The 26,289-nt window shown below is 49.3% G+C and overlaps 1 protein-coding gene across 5 annotated transcripts in view; it reads right to left on the bottom strand.

Moving 5' to 3' along the window:
• The window catches only part of LOC102452610 (uncharacterized), a 223,612-nt gene that overhangs the window by 120,268 nt on the left and 77,055 nt on the right, over positions 1–26,289 (bottom strand). For all 5 annotated transcript variants that reach the window (XM_075905928.1, XM_075905925.1, XM_075905926.1 and 2 more), the window contains one exon: positions 1,773–2,615. In XM_075905928.1, the coding sequence (XP_075762043.1) occupies positions 1,773–2,615 (843 nt within the window). The remainder of the gene's footprint in view (positions 1–1,772; positions 2,616–26,289) is intronic.

Raw genomic sequence — 26,289 nt, 5'->3', positions numbered from 1 at the left:
AGACGTTAAACTGACCGGTCTATAGTTTCCTGGGTTGTTCTTATTCCCCTTTTTATAGATGGGCACAATATTTGCCCTTTTCCAGTCTTCTGGAATCTCCCCTGTCTGCCATGATTTTTCAAAGATCATAGCTAAAGGCTCAGATACCTCCTCTATCAGCTCCTTGAGTATCCTGGGATGCATTTCATCAGGACCTGGTGACTTGCTGACATCTAACTTTCCTAAGTGATTTTTAACTTGTTCTTTGTGTATCCTATCTTCTAAACTTACCCTCTCTCTGCTTGTATTCACTACGTTAGGCACACCTCCAGACTTCTCGGTGAAGACCGAAACAAAGAAGTCATTGAGCATCTCCGCCATTTCCAAGTTTCCTGTTACTGCTTCTCCCTCCTCACTAAGCAGTGGGCCTACCCTGTCCTTGGTCTTCCTCTTGCTTTTAATGTATTTATAAAAAGTCTTCTTGTTTCCCTTTATGCCTGTAGCTAGTTTGATCTCATTTTGTGCCTTTGCCTTTCTAATCTTGCCCCTGCATTCCCGTGTTGCTTGCCTATATTCATCCTTTGTTATTTGTCCTAGTTTCCATTTTTTATAGGACTCCTTTTTTATTTTGAGATCATGCAAGATCTCCTTGTTAAGCCAAGCTGGTCTTTTGCCATATTTTCTATCTTTCCTACACAGCAGAATTGTTTGCTTTTGGGCCCTTAACAACGTCCCTTTGAAATACTTCCAACTCTCCTCAGTTGTTTTTCCCTTCAGTCTTGCTTCCCATGGGACCTTACCTACAAGTTCTCTGAGCTTATCAAAATCTGCCTTCCTGAAATCCATTACCTCAATTGTGCTGGTCTCCCTTCTACCTTTCCTTAAGATCATGAATTCTATTATTTCGTGATCACTGTCCCCTATACTGTCTTCCACTTTCAAGTTCTCAACTAGTTCCTCCCTATTTGTTAAAACCAAATCCAGAACAGCTTCTCCTCTGGTAGCTTTTTCAACCTTCTGAAACAGAAAGTTGTCTCCAATGCAGTCCAGAAACTTATTGGATAGCCTGTGCCTCGCTGTGTTAGTTTCCCAACATATGTCTGGATAGTTGAAGTCCCCCATCACCACCAAATCTTGGGCTTTGGATAGTTTTGTTAATTGTTTAAAAAAGGCCTCATCCACCTCTTCCACCTGGCTAGGTGGCCTGTAGTAGACTCCTAGCATGATATCACCCTCGTTTTTTACCCCTTTTAGCTTAACCCAGAGACTCTCTACACAGCTATCTCCTACATTCATCTCCACTTCAGTCCAAGTGTGTACATTTTTAATATACAAGGCAACCCCTCCTCCCTTTTTTCCCTGTCTGTCCTTCCTGAGCAAGTCGTACCCTTCCATACCAACATTCCAATCATGCGTCCCATCCCACCAGGTTTCTGTAATACCAATGATATCATAGTTGTATTTATTGGTTAGCAATTCCAGTTCTTCCTGCTTATTACCCATACTTCTCGCATTTGTATATAGGCATCTAAGGTAAGGGGGGGAGGGAGCATCTCAGCACCCCCACTCCAAAAATTGTTCCGGTGGCTGCCCATTAGTCCAGTCTTCCTAGCAATGGAAGTCCCCTGCACACCCAACAGCACGTATTGTTGTTTGGAAGGGGGTGCCTTTGCCTGTTGCTTGTAACTTCTGACTGCTTCACGAATGGCAAATGAGAATTCCCCACTGTACACAGCAGCGTTCCCTCACACAACCCCCCTCCCCCCCCCCCACACACACCTCATTCCACTTACAGGCAAACCTGGTGGTCCTTGAGGCCCACGGGGTCCTGGCTTCACTCGAACCTGTTGTCCATCTGCTGCTGTCCATAAGGCACTTCCCTGGTCATGGCCCTCACTTCCCTTTGCTTCACTGCCTGTCTTCTCCCGAAGCATGGCCCCTGTGTTATGCACTGGTTTCACAGCATCCTCGGGGTTTAGGGAAGTTTTAGAAGGGCTCTCTAGGGTTCCTCCACCCATAGGTGCCTCCGCCTCCCTACGGGATTCAGAAGAGGGGGGCCTGGATATGTTTCCTGCAGAGGCCGCTGCCTGACTGACCTCTGCAGACACTTTGGAGAAGATGGAAGGATTGTCTAGGTCTATGATGGCATCGGTTGGTTTGCTGGGTGAGAACCAGGTCCGAGAGCCTGAGTCTCCCTTCAGCTTTTCTGTGGTGATGTTCTCGTCCTGGGGTTTCGAAACGTGGTCTTTCTTGGAAGCCGGTCTGCTGACTTTAGGGGAGGGTCCCAAAAGGACAAAGTGATCATCAGCCACCTGAGCGTCTCGATGCCCAGAGGGAGGAACTGAGGTAACCGTGGTAACGGAATCACTGGCATTTTCTGTGATCTCCAACTCACTTCCGCCAATCCCGGGCCTGCCAGGTCCTGTAATTTTATTGTAGGTAGAGTTCAAAAGCTCAAAGCCTTCCTCTTGAATAGAAAGGCTTTCCTCCTCCTCGTCCTCCTCACCAGAGAGCCCTTTGGTAGACAGAGCTGAAGTGAGGGCACTTCCATTGGGATGAGGACTATGGTTGTCTCGGGGAGTCTCCCAGGTCAGGTTTCTCCTCAGGGCCAAATCCGAAGAGGTAAATTCTGAGCCCTGAAAGGGAGGAAGAAGAAACGTAATTTGTAACCATTGCAACCAGACAGAGCATTCTCTGATGGCATTCCAGGCCTCTGAAAACACCTGATGTTGCCATGTTGGTCCAAAATCAACCCGTGTTTGTTTTAGGTCCAACTGTTTCTCCCTCGCCCACGATGAGATGGGCATCAGGTACGGCTGGGTAACCACAGCATGGAGCAGTTGCTTCATTTATTTTTGATTACGCAGAGTTGCTGAGCAGTTTGGTTGATCTGGTTTAATGGGGAGGCCAGTTTATCCCTAATTTCAGAGCAAAATGGAACATCCCAGCCAAGGAGCCATAATCTAGAGCTCAATAGTTCACGAGTATGATTTTAAAAAACTGATAAAGGTCAATGCTTTGGATGCCAAGTGACATTCAAGGCCGCGGACAAACCATGTAGTCCCTTCTTTTATCAGCCTTGAACAAAAAGGTAAAACAAAATTAAACACTGATTTTTGTGGGGGGAGCCAGGGACCAGAGTTCTGAGGATGGGAATCCAACCCTGGTGCAAGAGGAAAACCGAAGTCCATGGAGTTAAATGAAGCATACATCCATTCCCAAAGTCTTTGAGGTACAACTTTCAAAGCATGTAAAAGTCCCCTTGTGGTCCCTGCGCAGTCACATGCCCAGAGACACATTTCAATTAAGGGCAATTTGCTAAACGCCCAGCCCTCAATCTGCAACTTTCTCTTCCCTTTAACAGCCCCTGGAATAACACTCTAGGCCGCAAACCTCCTTGAGGGTGCAGCCAGGAAGGACGTTGGGAGATGGAGAGAGAGGAGGAAGCGCAGGCACTTGGATGTTCGAGGCAAATGAATGAATTACACATGGTAACCAGCAAGGGTTTCATTCTGGATTAGCCCATCACAGTCAACTGCCCCCTTTGGGATAGTGCAACCAGCAACTGTTCTTTCAGCTCCCTAGCACAAGAGAGACGGAGTCCTGCTACCTCAGCCTTCCCCGTACAGCTACAGGGGGGGAGTGGGGAAGAAGCCACAACATTTAAAGAGTTCCAAACTCACAAAGAAACACCCCCATCCCCCAGACAAGTAAGGTGTTCAGCCCCAGGCGGTGTAGCTAAATTAGAAGGAATGCTACACTTCATATTCAGGGGTGTTGTCACTGCCTCCAGATTTGGTTGACAGGGAGGCCTCACTGTAGAATTTTCAGCAAGTCAAGTCCTCTCTCCAGAAACAACACCCAGCATGTTCCTTGTTCTCCCCTGTATTTGCTTGTTGTCTCCCACTGTAAGTAGAGGCCTGGGCAGATTCAAAACCTGTGTCCGGATCCACCCGCAATCCACAAAAATGATCTGAGGCTAGCCGCCGCATCCACAGATGAGGAAACCCGGTGGATCCCTGGATTTGCAGGGCTCTAACTGTAAGCACTTTGGTGCAGGGGCAATATTGGTTTGTTTGTTTGTTCTGTGACTGTAGAGCTCCTAGCACCATTAAGTCCTCCTGGTCTTGACTGCCACAGTACAAATAATAAATCATAATCAGAACCCTCTTCGAGCAGTCACTAGAGGGAGACCAAGTCCCACACTTGTCTGGCCCTTTAAAATCGCCCACAGCTGAAGCTCCATTGGCGACAGCAACAACAGGAGTGCTAGTGTAGACAGAGTCAATCAGCGTTGTTCCACTGTTGCAAAATGGGGACACTCTCTCGTACACGAGATCCTCTCCAGCCCATCGGCATAGATCAGGGACTTGCTTTTAGAAGAGCAGGCGGGCAACATCATTTGGCTCAACTGTTTGCTAGGCACCTGGTCTTGATTAACAGACCCATTACTGCTTCTTTAGAAATGCTGAAATAATCTGTCACAAACAGCAAGTGGCATAATAAAGAGAGGAAACAGAGAATTAAACTTCCAGAATGTGGTACCTCATTTAACATGACAAGAGGGTGGGGAGAAATTGGAACAAGGAGGAAGGAAAACAGAACCCACTCACTTGCAGACACAGAGCTGTGGGAAGGATGCTAGTGTTAGAGCAGGTTAAGAGTCCCAAGAAAGCAGAGTAACAGTGGGTGGGGGAGGGGGGTTGTCCATCAATAGCTATGACCCTGCTGATAGGTTAACACAAACATCCCCTTTTAAGTTCAATGAGGCGATCTCTCAATTACAGAGAAAACTAAAGAAGACAACTCTTACCAGGCAACTTCCTGCCTCCGCAGCGTGCCCTAAAATATCACCAACAGCCTAAGGAAACAGTTTTTCATGCCAGGAATGTTTCTGAGATTTTGAAAATGTTGCCCTTTCTAAATCAGGACCAAGTCAAACGTCTCAAAATTGTTCATGATCTGAAAATGAGAGGTGGGGGGATTCAGTTCCAGTGAATGGAAACATTTTGTTTTGAATCTGTCAGGTTTAAAATATATATTACTATAATTAGCTTACATTTTCAAACAAAATTGGTTTCAAGCTGAAATGACAAAAAAATTCATTTCCAACATGTTGACAGAAGCACTGACAATTACAAAACTTTTTCAAAAGATAGCTCAAGTTGAGAAATTCATCAAAATCAACCCTTTCCCACAAAACGGTCTGATTTTGACGGACCAGCATTTTTCAATGAAAAACATCTTGTCATAATGTTTCTGATTAGCCACAATCCTGGGTATGAATCTCTCCTTGTGCAAATTTTACCCTAGTGTAATTCCAGTGGCTCCCAATTTACAGGCTGTGGCATATCATTCTGCATAAATCACCAATTTTTAGGAAAAGCGGCGAGGAGTCCTGTGGCACCTTATAGACTAACAGAAGTGTTGGAGCATAAGCTTTCATGAGCAAAGCTTTCGTGCATGCATCTGACGAAGTGGGTCTTTGCCCACGAAAGCTTATGCTCCAACACTTCAGTTAGTCTATAAGGTGCCACAGGACTCCTCGCCGCTTTTGCAGATTCAGACTAACACGGCTACCCCTCTGATACTTGACACCAATTTTTAGGGGTTCTTTTGGGGTTGCTTAAGGTAAACGGTGCAGTATTTAAAAAGTATCGATGCTCACTAGAGAAACTTGTTTCACTCAGACTGGTTGCTCACGACAAGTAAGCCTTGGTTAATTACCAACGAAAATAACAACCACCCCACTTCTATCTCATTCTGAGAGCTCACCGTGAAGATGCATTTTGTTCTTCAGGAAGTCTCCACACACAGCAGGACAGTATATGCAGAACTTTGCCCATAGTGGAAGCACTAGTATAAGTAGGGCTCTGACAATTACTGGCATTTTTTCTTCTCTCTTAGCTCATCCTGCTTTGAGCAGAGTTTAGATATGACAGTAATCCCCAGTGAAGATTTCCCCAAAAGACTAGTGTGTTCGAGGCACTTTTGGCCAACAACTCCAATGTTCATTTCCTCAAGAACTAAATGAAACCACAAAATTAAACTGCAAATGACTCACTTGAATGATCTCTACAGACAACGTGTGGTTGGGAAAACAGGGAACATGCCTGCATCAGTGATTTCTTCTAATACAGAGAGCCCTGAACATAAAAATTTGGCATCTGCATCTGTAGCTGCGAAAATGAGTCGCGGTTATCTGTGCTGACACCTGCAGATGTGGATACCCGTGGATATAAAGCGGCTATCCACAAATTTGCAGGGTTCTAGATACAAAATTTATATCTGCATCCTCATCCATATCTGCAAAAAATGAGCTGCTTTATATCCACAGATTTACAGGGCTCCACCCAGACTGCTCCTTGGAAGGCAGAGTTGGTTGGGTTTCTAGATTACTAAATATAAACACACACAATTTATGTAAAGGAAATTCAACTGAAACTTGGTGCCAAATAGTAAATCCCTCAGCTGGGAAGCTGTGGAAGGGCTGTCCTGTCAGGGATCTGGCTGAAATCGGTTTAAATTCCATACAGTTAGAAACAGCATTTCCACAATTAAAATGCAGAAAGGTCAATACCACGTTGCTGTCTGATGCACAGAATTCCCAGTCATCCACCTCCCTGGAGCACATCTCACACCCCTTCCAGCTTCCTCCTTTCTGTGCTAACCAGGCTTGCGAATAACCAGCTCGAAACAGAGACTAAATAAAAATCACTTCCGAATGAATTATTTGAATCCAGAGAAGCCAGGTTCAAAACAGGAGGTTGGCCAGGAGTGAAGATTCTGGTTTGACATCGAAGCAGGCTAGAAGCAGAGCCTCAGAATGACACCCAGTTGCTCGCCTGAGAAGATTTATGGGCAGGATATAAACTTTCCTTGCACTCTCTGTGCTGTTTAACCCCAAGCCACTTCTCTCTTTTGTGGACATTCTTTAACAATTTAACTGTGGCATTTCCTTATCTTCAATGGAACCGAGACAGGCACTATGGAAAGGAGTAAAATAAATTTGTCTTCTGCAGAGACACACGCATCAATCATTGAAGGGATGAAGATATGGGGGGAAAAGGACACATGCTAAAAGCCTTTACTAGTTGCAATCCAACCAGCCTGAACAACCAGGACAAATGATTTAATGATTTACAGCTATGCCCCCAACGGCGAGATGTCCCTACAGAGATCATCACCCACTCCAAATTACTCCCCTACCTTAGGAAAGCCGGTGGCAGCATGAGCTGCTTGCAAAGTCAGCAGCAGACAGGTCAGCACCAAGATCTTCATCGTGTCCAGCCGGGTAAAGCTAAGCTTGGGGAGTGGAACGGGCAGATTGTGCCGTTGGCATAAGACTCAAGGGATGCTACGTAGCCCTGCCCACTTCACTACCACAAAGCTAGTCCTGACAAGGGCTCTCATTTTCCTCAATGGAAGCACAGCCTGCAGCGAGGCGGGGCGTCGAAGCACACCACAGATTTTGGGCTGTTCTCTTCAGCCAAAAAGCCTTTGCCAATGTGTATCTACATGTCAGAGCGGGTAAGGAAATGGTGGTCCAAGGGCAGACCCTGAGCTCTCTCTGCTCCCGGCTGTGCCACTGTCCTCCTGGAGCGAGGGTGTGCTCAGACGGGAGAAAGGGTTCATTTAAACAGAGCCCAGGGCAAGGGTGCCCAATGACAGATATGCACTGTACCTCGCAGCCCAGAGCAATCCTGCTTCCTAAGTGCAATTCAACACCGTTCCACTCCCTTCAACAGCAAAAGGAGATTAAAAAGGAAGGGCCGATGGTCCCCTTTAAAGCCCCATTTCTACCTCCCATCTCCCCTGTATTCTCCTCAGCCAAGTCCTTTCATCCAACATAGTAGCATCAGATCTAATGACACATCATGAATAACACACAAAGGGTGGGTGTGTCCATCTATGTGTGTTAATCTACTCTCTCCCCAGCATTGCTCTCCTACCAGGAGAACCATAGCGCTCCATGTCGGGATGCTCTTAAACTACTTAATGGACTCTGGCAGCCGTATTTCCACAACCCTAAAACAGATCTTGAATAGCCAGACATCACATATATAGTAGCCCAGTGTCTGAGAGTCTGTAACGCCAAAATGCTGGCTGTTCCCTCTGGGCGGCCCGTGGTGTATGGGGAGTGCAGGGCCCAAACAGCTTCTTGCGCCGCTTCCTCCCCTGCGGTAGCCCAGCTGAGTGGCGCAGAAGTCAGCCGAGTGCCACGGTGGAAGGGGAAGGGAGGCGGGGTGGTGACGTACATACCCGGGGGTGGGGCCTGGCCATGTACATCACCGCCTCGCCCCCCTTCGCCTCCTGCTGCGGCACTCGGCTGACTTCTGCGCCGCTCAGCCGTGCTGCAATGGGGAAGCCCAAACGGCTGCTTGCTGCCTCGTGGCGGCCCGGCTGAGTGGCGCAGAAGTCAGCCCAGCACCATGGTGGGAGGCGAAGGGGGGCGGGGTGGTGACGTGCGGCATGACAGCGGCTCAAGGCCCCACCCCCTGGCCGTGAACATCACTGCCCCCCTTCGCCTTCCGCAGTGGCACTCAGCTGACTTCTGCACTGCTCAGCCAGGCCGCCTCATGGGAGCAAGTGGTGAAAGTGACTGTTTGGACTCTGTGGTCCCCCAAGTGAGAGGCAGGAGGGGGAGGAGGAGAGAGAGAGACGGAGAGAGGGGCAGGAGGTGGAGGAGAACTTAGAGAGAGAGAGGGAGGTAGAAGGAGGAGGAGGAGGAGGAGGAGGAGAGAGACCGGAGGCTCAGGAGAGAAGATCGACGTGCTGGAGAGACCTGAAAATCCCGTCTTATGACGGGCTAATGTGCTAGTCATATATATAGTAGGCAAGTGTCTGAGAGTCTGTAACGCAGAAATGCTGGCTTTTCCCTCTGGGTGGCCCGTGCTGCATGGGGAGTGTGGGGCCCAAACGGCCACTTGCTCCCCCGTGGTGGCCCGGCTGAGCAGCGCCGAAGTCAGTCGAGCACCACAGCAGGAGGGGAAGGGAGGCGGAGCCTGGCCATGCACGTCACCGCCCCGCCCCCCTTTGCCTTCCGCTGAGGCGCTCGGCTGACTTCTGCGCCGCTCAGCCAAGCCACCGCAGGGGAGCCCAAACGGCCGCTTGCTCCCTCATGGCGGCCCGGCTGAGCAGTGCAGAAGTCAGCTGAGCGCCACGGCGGGAGGCGAATGGGGGCAGGGCAGTGACGTGCGGCGTGACAGCGGCTGCAGGCCCTGCCCCCTGGCTGTGAACATCACCGCCCCACCCCCCTTCACCTCCCGCCGTGGCGCTCGGCTGACCTCTGCGCCACTCAGCCGGTCCGCCGCGGGGGAGCAAGTGGCACAAGCGACCACTTGGGCTCCACAGTCCCCATGCAGCATGGGGAGTGCGGAGCCCAAACAGCCGTTTGGGCTCCGCGGTCCCCCGAGTGAGAGGCAGGAGGGGGAGGAGAAGAGAAAGAGAGTGACAGAGAGAGAAAGGCGAGCTGAAAGAGAGAGAGAGAGAGGGAGGCAGTAGGAGGAAAAGAGAGAGAGAGAGACGGAGTGAGAGACCAGAGGCTCAGGAAAGAAGACCGACGTGGAGGAGAGACCTGAAAATCCCGTCTTATGATGGGCTATTTGGCTAATCTAGCAATAAACAAACAGAAACTGACAAATAATCAAGCAAGGTGGAGAGAGGGGGGAAGACAGAAAGGGGTCCCCATATTTTTGAGATTGCCTAAGTTATGTACATATCTCCCCCACTGTTTTCTCCCCAAAATAAAATGTAGACACCTAGTAACTCAGACATTCTACTGACTTCATATACTCAGCACACTAATGACGGACCACGTTATATTCATGTTGATCCCAGGATCTTAGAGTCACTGTGTTTACTCTTAGGCAATATCTTTTATTGGGTCAACTTCTGTTGGCGAGAGAGACAAGCTTTCGAGCCACAAACTTTCAGAGTTCATTTCCCAGATGTGAAGAAGAGCTCTTGGAACTTGAATCTCTCTCACCAGCGGAGGCTTAATTATCTCAGGTTGGGATCCCATCATTAATGAAAAATGAATTTATTAAAAATGCTGCCCTGGAACATGCCATCAGGGCAAGTGATTATCTTACAGAGTCCAGGGTGTGTGTACTCAGTATTCTTCTCCATTTTAACGAACTCGCCAAGTAAAGTCTGGTCTACACTCAAAGTGAGGTTGACACAAAACCGTTTATGTTAACCTACTTATGGAAGTGCCCACATTTAAATTTCACACCCAGCAATGTAACTGATCCACTAAGTCGGCTTAACGCCACAAGTGGCACAGAATCAGGTCAATCTAGTTTGGTCGATACAATGCCAGTGTAGACACAGTGTTGCTTGTGATCACAGTTACTGGCCATCTCACAATGCTCCACAGACAGCACAACTGACACAAACACTCTTGATGAGGACACACACCACCGGCACAAGGAGCAAAGTGTAGACCTGCACAAGCGATGGAATTACAGCAGTGGCTGGATGCTGACGTAAGTAAGGTCAATTTAATTTTGTAGTATAGACACGGCCTATAACAGACACAAGACCCTGAAAATTATCAGGCATTATAGAAAAGTAAGAAGTGGCTCCTTTACTAGATAAAGCAGGAACAAACTAAAAAAAAAAAAAATCACTTTATAAAAAAGACTACACGTAGTCTGTTGGGTTTCCAGGGGAAACACAATGATGACCCTCATCCATGCAGTATGAACTCTACATCAACTGTTCTCCCCATTCTTGGATGGGAAGCTTAACCACGCGACCATCTCTCCATCCTGAATGGAGTTTTCCATGTGTAACCCACATCCCATCTGCATGTGCTCACCCCGGTCTACTCTGAGATCAGACTCTCATTTTTCATGAAAAAAAATTATGAAAGTTTGAAAATTCCCAGTTTATCCCCACAGTGGAACAAAACCAATGCGTCAGTCTCGAAACCATTAATAAAGTGGAGTTCTTGTTTTCCAGTCTGCCCGCCTGATAGCACAGAGGCTGTAACTGATGTAAGCAAACACCTATGAGCTCATTTTTAGAGTTGCTGATGCCCCTATTCAGCCAAATCCACGGGAGTTGTATTTGCTCAACAACTCTGAGCATCAGCCGGCCCCAATTCCCAGGGACAGAACTGAGAAGAGAGACTACATTCTCTAGGTTATATCGCACTGCTGGATGTACAGGAATGCGAGCCCTTGATTGTGTAACTGACATGGTTAGGTCCAGTGATGGTGTATCCAGGGTAAATATGTGGACAAAGCTGGCACTCAACAGCCCTCCTCATACGGTCGGTTTCAGCTCATCTCATTTACACAAGGGGCACAATCCTAAACTCTTCTGGTGATGAAATTGCTGCAATTAGCACGTGTGTAACATGTGAACTCACCCACAGGTTTTCACAATGGAATCCTGGGGAGTATTTATATATCGGAGCTTTCCTCACACAAGGCATGATAATTTCTCTGTATTTCTTTGCACTGGCTGCTTCTGGGAAGCTAAAGGGTTAAACAATGTTTGTACTGTCCTTGGGAACACTTGCTGCATCACCGCTGGTGTCTACTGGTCCTCAATCAGCCAGGGCCAGTATCATCTGAAACCAATTAGCAAGCGAGGCCTGGGTGTGTTAATACCATGGATTAGACAAATACACGGTATGCCTCAGAATCCTCTCTCTGCTGGACTTTCCCACAGAAGCATAAGCTGCAAGCAAGTCCCATACAGGAACTCCAGGCTGAATTGACTTGGCAGAAGGCTGAGACACCATGTTTGCTCTCTTCCCACATGTGGGTATCATGTTCTGAGCACTGGTAAGTCTTAAACCAAAGGCATCCAGATGTCCACCTCAGACCCAAGCTGCCTGGTGATGGCTTTGAGATGGATTTGGAAGAAAGCCCAACTTTTGGAGCAAGCACACGTTTTCTTCTACAAAATGTACTCTGACTTGCCAGGCACATTCTATCTCATGCATACCCCATCCCCCTCCTCCAGGCCAACCATCTGGGTGCATTCCGTTCTAACCCCCACCCCATTATCAAGTTTCTTTCTGCCCCATTTCCACAGCCTCCCCACACTGGCCTGGGACCTCCGTTAAAGTTTTCAAAGGCACCTAAGCGATTTAGGAGCCTACATCCCAATGGCTTTATGCAGAACTGAGACCCCCCCCCCCCCAAGTCACTTAGGTGCTTTTGAAATTTGTATCCCTTGTCTACATTCAGAGTTTGCACCAGTTTCACTATAAATGCTATTTTAAATTGATTTAATTAACCTGTTGCATTATCCCACACAGACCAGTGCAATTTAAATCTGGTTTATATTGACTGAGGGACTTTTAATTCAGTTTAAAGATAGATATAACACTGCTTTAAATTCAGAATAAGAGCATCCACACTGTGGGTTTCACTGGTTTAACTAAACAGGTTAGAATTCACACCATACTGTGCATCTCCGAGTACAAAGAAGGCCTTAGAAGAAAGCCTGTGTCCATTAAAAAAACAACTCACCTGCCCCCAAAATAACAATACATCTATTGAATCCAATCTGGTCATTTTCAGATCAATATTTTGAAAAGTTTAACTCTCTATTTTGAGAATTATTTTCAGGCCAGGGACTAATTTAGTAATTTTAAAATATTACTAGGTTGAAATTCAGCACAACTGAATCATTTATGGCTCTTATTAAAAAAAAAAAAAGTTTAACCCTCCACTATGAGGGGAGGTTAGCTCCCTTGAAATATAACCATTCTGATCTTGCCAGTCAAACAAGAGCTAGCTCACAAGAGGATGACTCACCACAGTATCTAACTATCACAGAGGAGACAAGACAGACTAGGGAATGGAACAGATCACACTGTTCAGCAGTTACCCACCCTGTTCTAGGATGTTAGTATCGGTTAACTGAATAGTCGAGTAACCTCACGAATTCTTATTGGTTACTCAATGAGTCTATAGTCCCTGGGGATGGGGACGGCAGGCAGTGCGCTCTGGCCCCGCTCCCGAGGAGCGCCCTGCCACTCCATGCTGCTGCCTCTGATACAGAGGCAGCTGATCCATGAGCGGAGCAGTTTAAAAAACAGCTCCCCTTGCGGACTGTCTGCCTGTTGCCCTGGGCTGCTGCCTCTGATACAGAGACAGTAGCGTGGGGTGGCAGCAGCCCTGGTCCGGGGTGGGTGGGGGGGCTGAGCTCCCGGACCTGGCATGAGCCAGAACTGAGTTGGGCTACGTACCCGCCTAGCTCCTAATGCACTTTAAATGCAGAACCGCAGCAGGGGTAGACCCCGGACCCATTGCAAGCCAGGACTGAGCTGGGCTGCTGGCCAGCCTGCTAAAATATTTACTGACCGGGTGGGGGGGGCGGCGGGAGGAAGAATGTAGTCTATAGCATTAATCCATAAGCTTTTGTTTAGCAGTTAATCATTTCATCAACTACACTATTACATCCTTAGTTCTAGGATACGATTCAATAAGAAGGGCCACACTGGGTAAGACCAACGGTCCATCCAGCCAGTATCCTGTCTGCCAAGAGTGGCCAATACCAGCTGCCCCAGAGGGAGGGAACACAACAGGTCACCCATCATCCACTTCTGGAGAAACAGCGGCTAGGGCAGTGGTCCCCAACCTTTAGAGGCTCCCGGGCGTCCAGGGGCGGGGCCACTCGCATGCCGGGCGCCCAGGAGCGGGGCCACGCGTCCAGGGGCACGCCAGGGGACGGGGATGCCCTTGCACCCGGCGCCGGTGCTGGCATGTGCCCCAGGGCCGGGGCTAGGGCTGCCCAAGCACCTTGTGCCGTGGACCTGGGACCGGCGCTGCCGCCCGAGCCGTGCGCCTGGGGCCGGCATTGGCGCCAGTCGAGCGCCACGCGCCCGCATATGCCCCGGGGCTGGGGCCGCCTGAGCGCCGCGCACCCGGCGCTGGTGCATGTTGCGCGCCTGGGGCCGGCGCCTCCCGTGCGCTGTGTGCCGGGGGCGGGCCAGCCCAGGTTGTCGGCGGGAGCGCACAAATGCCCCAGCGGGCGCCATGGCGCCCACAGGGACCGCGTTGGGGTCCACTGGGCTGGGGACACCATTCCTACCCATCCTGGCTAATTTCCATTGATGGACCTAACCCCCATGAATCTATCTAGCTCTTTTTCATGCTGGAGTCTTTAGGGAATGCATTTGAAATATTTGTCCTGTGGGGAGAGGCATGAAAAAATAAACTTAAGAACCCTCCAAGCAATCGGGTGGAATTGCCATAGCATTTCCCTCAGGTCAAAAACTTCACAATGTGCCAGAAGGGATTTAAACCTCGTGTGTTGGTGGCTAAACAAAACAGGTCATTATAAAGGGTTAGAACCAGACCCACAAGTGGCAGATTATCCCACATTTGCTACGGTCAGATTTGATACCTTCTCTGCAGCCTCTGACGCTGACCAGCATCAGACAGAACCTTCGGCTAGATCAGGGGTGGGCAATAATTTTTGTCAGGGGGGCTACTCCAAGATTTTGCAAAGTGGTCAAGGGCTGCACTCTTCAATGATATGAATGGAGGAGAGGAGGGGTCAGGGATGGAGGTTGGGTGCAGAAGGGAGCTTGGGGTAAGGAACTGGGGTTCAGGAAGGAGAATGGAGTCTAGGAGGGGGTTTGGGCGACAGAGGCGGTTGTGACCTAGGGCAGGGGACTGGAGTGCAGGAGTTTGGGATGTGACCTAGGGTAGGAGGGGGTTGTGATCTGGGGCAGGAGATTGGGGTGCAGATCTGGGAGGGGGTATGGGTGCAAGAAGGGGGAAGAGGGTTTGGGTATGTTCATTGGGGGGCAGAGGGTTGGGGAATGGAGGGACTGGAGTGCCAGAGGCAGGCTGTGGCCAGAAGACTTACCAGCCAGCAGACAAACCAGCCTGCCTGCAGAGTTAAGGCTTGCAGAGCTTAAAATGTTTCCTAGCCAGCCAGCCTGGCCGGCCAAGTGCTTGTGTGAATAACTGAGCCGAGGAGAAGGGCTGTGGTTCTTCACAGCAGCAGCGGATTTAGGTCAGGGTGAGCAGGGCAGCTGTCCTGGGCCCCGCACTTCCCAAGGCCCTGCACATGCACCGTGTCAAAGGAGGGGCCCCGCAAAATTTCACTGCCCAGGGCCCCGTGGCACTCTCATCCGCCCCTGCTTCTTAGCTGCATGTTATTCAAACAGGCAGCTCCTGTTGGCCAGTTTCTGGCCAGATACTGGCCAATGGGATTGTGCTGAGGGCAGCTTCTGAAGCTTTCTCCCCTCCCCTCCCCTCCCGTTTTGAAACAGAAACGGGGCTGGCAGCTGCGGGGCTGCAGGGCATACAGAGGAGCCTCCCCGCTGCCTCCATGGGCCAGATCCGGTGGCTTGGTGGGCTGTATAGATGGACCTTGCGCATTGGATCTGGTCTGGCAATTCCTATGCTCCGGTCTCCATCCTTCCCTACCTGGCAGCAGCAAACATGAGACCAAGAAAGAAGAGACACTGGCTCCCCAGCAAACAGAAGATGTGGGGGGGCAGGAGAGGCTGTTTGCTTTTCTAACATCATGGGCCTAACATTTCTGAAGCCAGGCTGCTTTTCAGTGGAGGCTAATCCCGAGGGGCGTTGCAGCCCCCCAGGAAAGCCTGACGCGCTCGCAGCCTCCATGCAAGCGTCTCCCTCCTTGGGAGTGATTTCAGCTGTTTCTCTGAAGAGGAACCAAATTAGAGCTCCCTGGGAGATAATGAGAAAGGAGCCTTTCTGTGCAGAGCCACAGACCAGGCACCGCCTGCCAAGGGGGACACCCAGCCCCCGCAGGGGCGTATCAATGTCAGGACGGGTATTTTTGCGCTCTCGGCAGAGTATCATTAAAGCCCCGCAGACAGGATTGCTATACTGGAATCCAGTGGTTTTGGGTTCCCAGGCCCCACATCTGGCCAGAAGCAGCACAGGCAATGCTAGCTACACTGCAGTGCACAGGACTTTGGGCAAACGCTGTCAGGCCCTAGCCAACGGCAGAGAACGGGCCCGGCCTGCGGGGAAGCAGGGATGTGGGTCCACTGGTGCAAACACATGATGGTTTGGGGGAGAGCAGGCCAGCAGGGGAGCTGGCAGCCACCATGGGCCCCTGGGGAAGGTGTGTGGGGGGGCTCAGCTCCATGCTCGTGGCGGGGGGGGGGCCTCGGGCAGACGGGGCATGGCCAGGGCAGCCAGTCCTCCGTGCTGCCCGGAACGTGTTGCAAGGTGCTCCAGTGGCAATTTAAAAGGGGGTTCCGATGCCGCAGTAGCAACAGCTGGGCGCCCTGGGCCCCTTTGAATCACCAGACCCTAGAGCAATTGCCCTCCCCCCCACCTTTTATCAGCAGGCCTGCTGGCCAGTACTGAAAGCATCCAGGGCCTCTTTGCACTCGCCCTCCCAAGGGAAGGAAAGGGATTATTTAGGGTGGTATACGGGGGGACAGAGGAGGAGTCATATGGGATGAAATTAGGAAAGGGAAATTTAAGGATTATCAGGAAAGACTCCCTGGCAGGCACATTTATTAACAGGCTCCCAAGGGAAGGGGTGGCAGCTCCATGGAGCGGAATATTTGATACCAGGGTGACCCAGGGGGGATCTCAAGAGGTCCCCTAGTTCGGCACCCGCTGCTGAGGCAGGACCACGTCAGCCTAGAGAATCCCTGGCTGGGGTCCGTCCAACCTGTTCCAAAAATCCTCCAGTGATGGGGATTCCACACGCTCCCTTGGCAGCCTGTCCCAAAGTGTAACTCTTCCTTGTTGGGGTGTGTCAGGGTCTTGGCAGCTGCAACCAAGCAATGGGGCATGGCCCCGGCAGACACTGCTCCTATTGATTTATAAACTCGTTCGGATTCCTCCTTTCCTGCTTGCTCAGGCTGGATAAGCTACAGCTGTTCCCAGGATGTAACTTTTCATGAATGGTCTATGTGTGGTCATGCTATCGTCCTTACCCCCGTATCCGTTCCCATTTGCTCTGCAGTAGACATACGGGGCACATCTCCTTTCACACGGTTATGATTATGAATCACATGGGTGTTCACATTACTAAATTGAGGCTTAAAGAGCGATGTAACTGATCAGTGCATTTACATACTAAGATAAAAAGGTGCCTGTGGTTAATTCGTTGCTCACTCGGATCCCAAGGGTTGGGATCAGCCTCTGGGTAACCTGTTCTTCTCTAACATCCACGTAGTTAGAAATTTTTCCCTGACATCCAACCTACATATCCCAGGGTACAGAAGCCCATTACTTCCTGTGCCCTGAATTCTGGTGGCTCAGATTTATTCCATCATTAATACCCGAGATTACATTATACAACTCATCAGCTACAGAACAAACATCTGCTTCCTTGCAGCTCCCCCATGCAAAATGCTGAGTGCACAAATCTTTAATGGGACAATGCAGTTAAGCATGCGCCTCAGTGGTCGGCTGGACCAAGGGCTAGCTGCCTCCATACCGAGCTGGGTTAAACCCTTGCGGTCTGGCCAAAAGGAGTTTCTAGGTAGAACAAACAATTAGCTTCCCAGAGACAAATGAATGCACCATAATTAGCAGCCACTGGCTCATTACACTCTCCGAAAGCTGCCTGTCCATTGCGCACATGCTGCACAGCAACCGGGGGGGCCTGTGACATGTGAGTCGATCCCTTTGGCACTTGCAGCATGCATGGTCTCCCATCAGCGCCTGGACACCGAGAAAGAAGGTTGGGGTTGGATCTGCTGTTATACATCTTCTCCTTTCACTCCATTGATGAGCCGTTTCCAGTTTTCCACAATACACTCAAACCTCGCCGGGGGAAAGCCCTGTTCCAGCCGACTCCGCACCAGGCCAAAACCCCAGCATGAAAAAGCATCTAGAACTGAAAAGGAAGTCGCAACCCACTTAACTCCCCCACCCCAGCAAAGGGTGCAGGGAAGAATCCCTCAGCCACCAGCCCATCCTAAAGGGAGGGCGTAAACAGGGTCGGCACTCACCTCCCGGCACTGCCCCCTTTTGGCTGAGTTCCTGCACTGCCTCAGTATTTTAAAAGCCTTGCAGCTACTCAGCCCTCTGGCCGAGTCATACAGCCCTGTGTGAAATCACAACCCCCTTCCGGGGTGCACCTCGAACAGGGGGCTCATCCCAGTGCCCTCCTCAGAGTGTCACTCTGAGTCCAGCCTCTCACTCTGCTTCCCCACTTGGTAGTGGAGTGGTGCCTCCAGGGCTTCTCCTCCTGAAGAGTGTGTCCTGGCCACCCCCCACTCTGAGCTGCCCTTGGTTTTGCCAGCCAGACCCCTTGACCTTCTCCCTTCCAGGTCTGGGCCACAAATGAGCTGCCTCTGCTCCTGCAGCTCCTTTTGGAGTCACCTCCTGGCTTCTGATTGGCTGGTTTCTCCACAGCCACTCTAGCCTCCTAGAGGATTTATCTATGGTCGTTTTAGGCCTCAGGGCCTAGCCCCATTCCAGAGCATCAGGACACTTCATTAGCATACTCTCTGCCGGCAAAAGAGGCAGTGTAGTTGTAGCTTCAATGTGCAGCGGCAATTTAAAAAACTAACAAAGCTAGGAACCCTTAGGAAAGGGCTAGATAAGAAGACAGTAATTATAGTGCTGCTATATACATTCATGGTACACCCACACCTCAAATCCTGCACGCAATTTTGGTCATCCCTTCTCAAAAACGATATCATAGAATTGGAGAGGGTACAGAGAAGGGCAACACAAGTGACTAAGGGTTTGGAACAGCTTCTATATGAGATTAGAAAGCTTGTGGTTATTCATCTTAGAAAAGAGACAACTAAGGGTATGTCTACACTAGCCCCTAGTTCGAACCAGGGAGGCTAATGTAGGCATTCGAAGTTGCAAATCAAGCCTGGGATTTAAAAATATCCCGTGCTTGATTTGCATCTTCCCGGCCGGTTGCCATTTTTGAAATTTACAAGTCCGGACTAACAGCCTGCGTCTACACACGGCAGGGACCCGGTAGTTCAAAATAAAGCCCTAGTTCGAACTACCTGTTATTCCTCCTGGAATGAGGTTTAACAGGTAGTTCAAACTAGGGCTTTATTTCGAACTACCGGGTCCCTGACACGTGTAGACGCGGGTAGTTAGTCCAGACTTGTACATTTCAAAGATGGCGACCGGCTGGGAAGATGCAAATCAAGCACGGGATATTTAAATCCCAGGCTTGACTTGCAAATTTGAATGCCTACATTAGCCTCTCTAGTTCGAACTAGGGGGCTAGTGTAGACATACCCTCAGGGTGGAACATGACAGAAGTATATTAAAGAATTAATGATGTGGATAATGTTATTTACCACTTAGAATACAAGAACTTGGGATCACCCAATGAAATTAACATGAACCGGAAACCAAAAAAAAGCTTCATACAACACACAGTCAGGCACCCCCATGCTCCAGTTACTAAACTAGGACTGGCAACAAGAGGGGGATCACTTCAAATTGTCCTGTTCCGTTCACTTCCACGGAAGCATTTGGCCTGGGCCACCGGCAGAAAACAGCATCCTGGGCTAGATGGGTCATTGATTACAACCAGTATGGCCAGTCTCATATTTCATGCACATGCAAAATGCTTTCTGAAGAGGTTTTTGAGGTTTCTATAAAAAATAACATGGATACGGAAGTGTGACGTGAACTGCTAATACCTAGGCAGGTCCCTCTCCTGTTCTCTCTGCATCAATACTGAAACAGCTTCGATTTTAAATTAACCATCAGAGATCGCACAGATGTGTTTTCAAAACAACAATCTGACACTAAGCCACACTTCTTTGCTCACAATCGCGAGGCTGGAGTGACAACAGGGGGAAAGAAGGGTAGGAAAGCGCATGCTGGGGTAAGCATTAGGGATGTTAAAATGCGTGTAATTGGTTAACTGTGAAACCACTGGTGTAACGGCAGCTGGATCCCCACATGTACCAGCTCCTGCCTGCCGCCCCACACCGCTGCCTCTGATACAGGGAGCTATGCATAGCTGGATAGTCTTTTGGGGAACTGATAAGCTCGTGCTTATTGGTTACCCATTTAAACAGCTACCCTCTTACACCCCTAGTAAGCACTAACTCACCACCTCTCAGAGTCTGGGTTCCAATGCTGACCATTAGTTCACAAGTGCCTCATCTGAGGGTTGGTCTCTACTGTAGGCATGGGTCTTAGTCCAGCTTGTGTAGACATACCCGAGCTAGCTGGAGCCGTGAAGTCAGAACAACACAGACTTCAGTGCTGGCCAGCCACCCGCACAATTACCCAAAGCGCTGGGGGGCTTATGTAGCCTGACAACACAGCTTCACTCTTCCAGCGCTTGAGCTAGCTAGATCAACGCTCTCCTGGGGACCTCTGCATGAGCTGCTGTCCCACCCCATGGCTGCGGCGTAGACACGCCCTTCGCCTAGTTTTCATTTGATCTTCTCTTGCTTCCACTGGGCTGTGAACCCGTCAGATTTCCCAAGCTTACGAGGATCAGACTCTGAGTGGCATTTCACCACTGTAGGGTGTGGGGTTGGTGATATCTCAGCAATTAACCGATGACCCAGACCAGCAGATATTGGTGGAGAAAGGATGGGCTGCAGCTATGCCATACGGGCAAGATGTGGAAATCCTAATCCAGGCGGGAGGACACATTATCAAGTTTATGGGCACTAGCTCCCAGCCACAGTCCAGTTCAGACTGTTATACTGCACCTACCTATGCTCCCCTTGCAGTGACAAGTCCACGTGGTTCTCTTCCTAGTGCCCCGTTTTTAGGAGCAATGCCACATGCTGCTAAATGGCTGCTGTTTTCTAGCTCAAGTGCAGCTGCATTTCTGCGCTGGGGCAAGAGATTCTCGTACAACCCTTCCTTGCTCGGCTGGGGCCCCGTGAAGCTCATCAACCCAAAAGCACATCCACACACTCAAATAGGAAGTGCTAGTAAGTGAAAATTATTATTTATGCAGAACATACATTCACCTCCAACACTGAATTGTTGCTACGGTGGCTATAGAGATGGTCCTCAACCAATTACTGGCTTTCACAGGCTGTAATTTTCCATGCTTGCTGTGACTGAACTATTGTACTGAAAGGACCTTGTTCTTTCACTACAGAAAAGCCAAGAAAGGGAAGTCAGCCAATGTTAAAATGTGCCTTTAAATTCAGGCAGAGGAACCTTCAAGTCTAGCCTATTAATGTTATTAAAACCCAATCACCCTGGGTATTCCTTATGGTCGGAAACCCTGAGGTGAGGTTTTAAAAACGCTCCCCCACTGGCATTCATACGCTGATCCATCAGGCAGCTACAGCTGTCCACAAGCTGACCAAAGGCTCCTGCTTTTAAGAGCTCCCTGTTGGCATCATAAAGTTGAGTCATCGACACAACCAAGTCTGACCTGATGTCATTATTGGCTTAAAAAACAGGAGGTTTATATTTAGATTGAAACTGTATCAAAGCAAATTTGCTTGAGGTTTCCAAGCGTGGGCACATCGTGCCTTGTTAATGTTACCACAGGCTCCTCATTGGCTGGCATTAGGAACTTCAGCCAACAGAGATGTGAAAAGTGTAACCGTGTAAACGGTTAACTGATGAGCTTGGGCTCATTGGTTAATCATAGAATCCCAGGGCTGGAAGAGACCTCAGGAGGTCAGAGTTCAGCCCCCTGCCCAAAGCAGGACCATGTTCACAGTTACACGCAGGCTCCTGATATGTGCAGAGAGCCTGGGGAGCCGGTGCAAGCCGGGAGCCAGATTTTAAGACAGCTCCCTGCATGTACCGACTCCTGCTTGGGCCCCTTTGAATACTGGGCCCTGGGCAAGTGTCATCTTTGCCCGCCCCTGCCCCTGTCAGCAGGCTTGACTGTGGGCCAAATGACCAGCTGATGTTTCTGGAGCTATGTTGCTTTATACCAGCTCAGGAGCTGACCCAACATCTTATATGAAAGAATAAACTCTCTTTTAAGAGCTGCAAGGATCTAGCGTTACCAAGGCAACCCAAAGAGCCCTGTGCTGCTTACCTCACATTATGCCATATTTTTAAAGACGTGTAAGAAAAAACACACGAGGAAGGATGGTTCCAAGCGTCTTGGGACCCAGGAGACCTGGATTAAAATTTTCCATCCTCACAGACGCTGTGTGTGACCCGGGGCAAACACTTAGGCCTTTCTAGACACAAAAACTGGGCCACTTCAATTATACCGGCACAAGCCGTTTGGTGTGGACTCAGCTGGATCAGTAGAAAGGTGTCTTACACCAGTATCGCTATTCTAGAACAGAAAGGGGATTAATGATGCCACCTTGATATGGCCATATAAGGGCTCAGACTAGTGTGACAGTATCATTTTTAAAAAGTCAAGACCATACAACAGCGGTGGGCAACATGTGGCCCATCAGGATTCTTTGTGCGGCCCTCGAAATGTTTTGATTACCGTTGCCCACATGCAGGGCTGCCAGATTCCGCTGGTTCCCAGCCATGTAGGTTTTTTTCCTGCGGGTGTTACGCACGTAAAGCAAGAGCTTGAGAAGTGAGGCATGTGCTGAATGTACGAAACATTGACTGCGAGCGCCGGGCGCTCCCTCTGCGTCCAATCAAAGCGCTGCTATTTCAATGGGCACTCCCTGAAAATTCTAGGCACGCAAGGGCCGTTGGTCTCCTGGGATAGGGCAGTTTTGCCATCTTGGTTATGACAATCTTGCGGCCCACGGAGACGAAGGAGACCAGTCACTTGTCTAGGCTGCCCATTGTTGCCCTTCATCCTTCAAATATACACCATGCTTTGATCTCCCTGGGCCTCATCCCCTGTGTGTAGGGCAGGGACAGCAGTGATTCTATATCCTAGCATGGACTGGAGGAACAGGACTCATGCAGGGTTCTGGTACTACAGCAATTGTACCACAGATGCAATATTTCGGAGCAGGTGGGCAAAGAAAATAAAAGAAGAAGTGTCAGTAGCAATAAATGGAAGGCCATGCCACGTGGATGCCATTCCACAGGGTGCCCGGCTTAAAAACCAACTCTTCAAAGAGAAACAAATCCAGAAGCAGATGGAAAACTTATTTTTGTCTCTGCATTTGAGACGCAAACTGGCGTGTGACTTGAAAGCTCAGCCTTCGCCCTTCTCACCCTACAGCATAGAATAGAAAAAACTAAATGCCGGCTAGTAGCTCATTATGCAGCAAGCCCCTTCATTATTATAGCACATAAAAGCCTGCTCCAGCCTCGGTCTTGGAAAGGCCAGAGGCTGCCACTGAAATAAAACAGGATATAATTTTCAACGACAGAAAAGAATAGAGTCAAAAGCTGGAAGATGGTAACCGGATGGGCAGAGAGTCCAACGTTGATGAGTACTGCAGGCAGCCAGGGCTTACCCCTGAGCACCATTCCCAGCTCGTTCCTGAAATACCACATTTAAAGGCTGTTTATACCCACAGCACATATGTTATTAGCAACAAGCTGCAAGCAGTAGGGAAATCAAAACATTCTGGGGATTTTATAGCTGAATTTTATGCAAGATAAATATATGCACATGATACCTACCAAAAACAGGGGCTATATCTACACTCGCGGTTTCTTGCGCGAGTAATATGCAAATGAGGCTAAGCATGGAATATCACCGAGCCTCATTTGCATACCTAATGAGCCACCATTTTTTTCAGAAGAGGCTCTTGCGCAAGAAGGAGTGTCTACACTGCCCCTTCTTGTTCAAGAAAAACCCTCTTGCGCAATGCCGTTCTTCCTCTCAAGTAATAGGTGTAACGGCATTGCGCAAGAGCCTCTTCTGAAAAAAATGGTGGCTCATTAGGTATGCAAATGAGGCTCAGTGATATTCCACGCTTAGCCTCATTTGCATATTACTTGCGCAAGAAGCCACGAGTGTAGACATAGCCAGGGATGCAAGCAAAAGCAGGACCCCGGGACTTTATTCCCAACTCGGATACCATTTCCCTCAACTTCCTGGGCTTAAATTGAAGCAAGGGAGGTTTTGGTTGGACATTAGGAAAAGCTTCCTGACTGGGTGGTGGAGCACTGGAATAAATTGCCTCAGGAGGTTGTAGAATCTCCATCACTGGAGATATTTAAGAGTAGGTTGGATAAACATCTATTAGGGATGATCTAGATGGTACCTGGACCTGCAATGAGGGCAGGGGACTTGATGACCTCTTGAGGTCCCTTCCAGTTCTAGTGCTTTGGACTCTGCTTTCCCATGTGTTGCAGTGGAGACCAATACCTCCTTCTCTCCATGGGCCTTGCACTAATTACTTATTGTTTGGAAATTACTTTGAAGAGGACCTAAAATTTGCACACACAGCCTCTTTCCTGGTGTCCTTTTCCCTGCTAGGCTGGGTATGGGGGTGTGCTCCTGCTTGGGTCTGCAAATGCTTTTGCCCATGCATCCCATGGAACATAGGACTTGCCAGCCTGACCTTGATGCCTGGTATCTTGTCTCCAACAGTGGCCAGTACCAGCTGATTCAGCGGAAGGTTGGTGAAACGCTGCAGCAGATGGCAATAGAATAACCTGCCCCTAGGCAAAGTCCCTTCCTAACCCCTATTAATTAGAGGTTAACGGATGCCCTGAAGCAGGAGAGTGGAAACCCAGCCCTCACAAAATTATCATTTGGACCTTAAATCTGTTTCCTGCACACGCCAGCAGTAAAACTGCAACCCGACACCAAATCAGAAGCAAAAACAAGTCTCTGCCCAACTGGGCTGAGGAAAAGCAAGGGAGGAGGTAAAAAACCCCTCAACTCTGAACTCCTGAAGGCGCGCGCGCACGCACACACATGCACGCGCGCACACACGCACATGCACACACACACACACACACACATTATGGGGCAGCTGAGCACAAATCCTTTGTGAATGGCTCTAGCACCGGCTTGGAGGCACTGAGGCCTACCTATCCTGCACTGTCACCAAGAGCAGTGCTACTATTCTGCAGGAGCATTGGGAAAACAATTCCTCCTGTTGCTAGATTAAGAGTCCAAGACCCGCGGAGCACAAGACCCCCTCTCTCCAGTCTCCCTCCCCAGAGATAAGAGAGTCCCAGACAGCCCCACAACAAAAGCTTAGAGCACAGACAGGAAGAATGTGAAGCGATAAGCAGCCTGGGCTCTGCTGTCAATACCTCCCTCCTGCCTATCTCCAGCAGGCTTGAGGGGGCAGGCCATGGGCTCCTGAGCTCCACAACAGCTCAGGTGGCTGCTGCCTGTCTGCAATGCAGCAAATCCTCCTTCGGCTGCCACTGTGGCTATCGACGCGCTTCTCGGCTTCAGGAGCCCTAGAATGCAGAGCCAGTGGGAGGGTAGGAACTGCTCTCTAACAGCCAGGGAACGGTTTAATCCCATTCATATTCGCAAGAGATCAAAGGTTTTTCCCCCATTTAAAATCAAACCAAAAACTCAAAATCTTGAGAAGATTAGTGAACCAAAACACACAGGCTACGTCTAGACTGGCATGATTTTCCACAAATGCTTTTAATGGAAAAGTTTTTCCGTTAAAAGCATTTGCGGAAAAGAACGTCTAGATTGGCACGGATTTGTGGAAAAGCGTCCGTGCCAATCTAGACGCGGTTTTGCGCAAGAAAGCCCCGATCACCATTTTCGCCATCAGGGCATTTTTGCGCAAAACAGTTTTTAGCTGTCTACACTGGCCCTCTTGCGCAAAAACATTTCCGGAAAAGGGCTTTTGCCCGAACAGGAACGTCAAAGCATTTGTGCAAGAAGCACTGATTTCGGATAGTAGAACGTCAGTGCTTTTGCGCAAAATCAAGCGGCCAGTGTAGACAGCTGGCAAGTTTTTGTGCAAAAGCGTGTGCTTTTGCGGAAAAACTTGCCAGTCTATACGCAGCCACAGTGTTTTCTGGTTCGGGTCAATCAAATTATGTCATTGGCTCAAGTCAACACTTGTGTCTTGACTGATCTTTTCTTCTAAAATCTTTACATTTCTAAATGAAATGTCATTTTGATCCAGAAAAACCGCAACCAAACAAACCCCCGACATTTGTGCGTCAAACGCTGTCTAAACAAAACTCCAATTCCAAAGCTTTTTTTCCCCTCTGCTTTTTTCTTTGGGAAATTCAGCCCTTGTTTCAGTTTCCATTTCAACAAATCAGCATTTTTCAATGCAAAAGAGTTCCGTGAAAATTCCCATCTTGTGCTACTGAGGGGACCAGCTGTACGAGGGGACTTCATGCTGCAGATTCTGGAAGAGCAGGAGCATGTGTGTGATTTATTTGCTACTGTGGAAAGTCAAGCTTCTCAACCCATGCGTGCCCAGTCCCTGGGGCTAAGGCAATGTGACAGTAATTTTTGCTCCCTTCGTATTTACACATGGCATCCAGATGCTGGACCTGGAATATTAATACCCTGCAAGCCTTAATTATTAAA

The sequence above is a fragment of the Pelodiscus sinensis genome, chromosome 22, assembly GCF_049634645.1.
Source record: "Pelodiscus sinensis isolate JC-2024 chromosome 22, ASM4963464v1, whole genome shotgun sequence".
NCBI lineage: Eukaryota > Metazoa > Chordata > Testudines > Trionychidae > Pelodiscus > Pelodiscus sinensis.
This window is presented reverse-complemented; position numbering and strand designations above follow the sequence as displayed.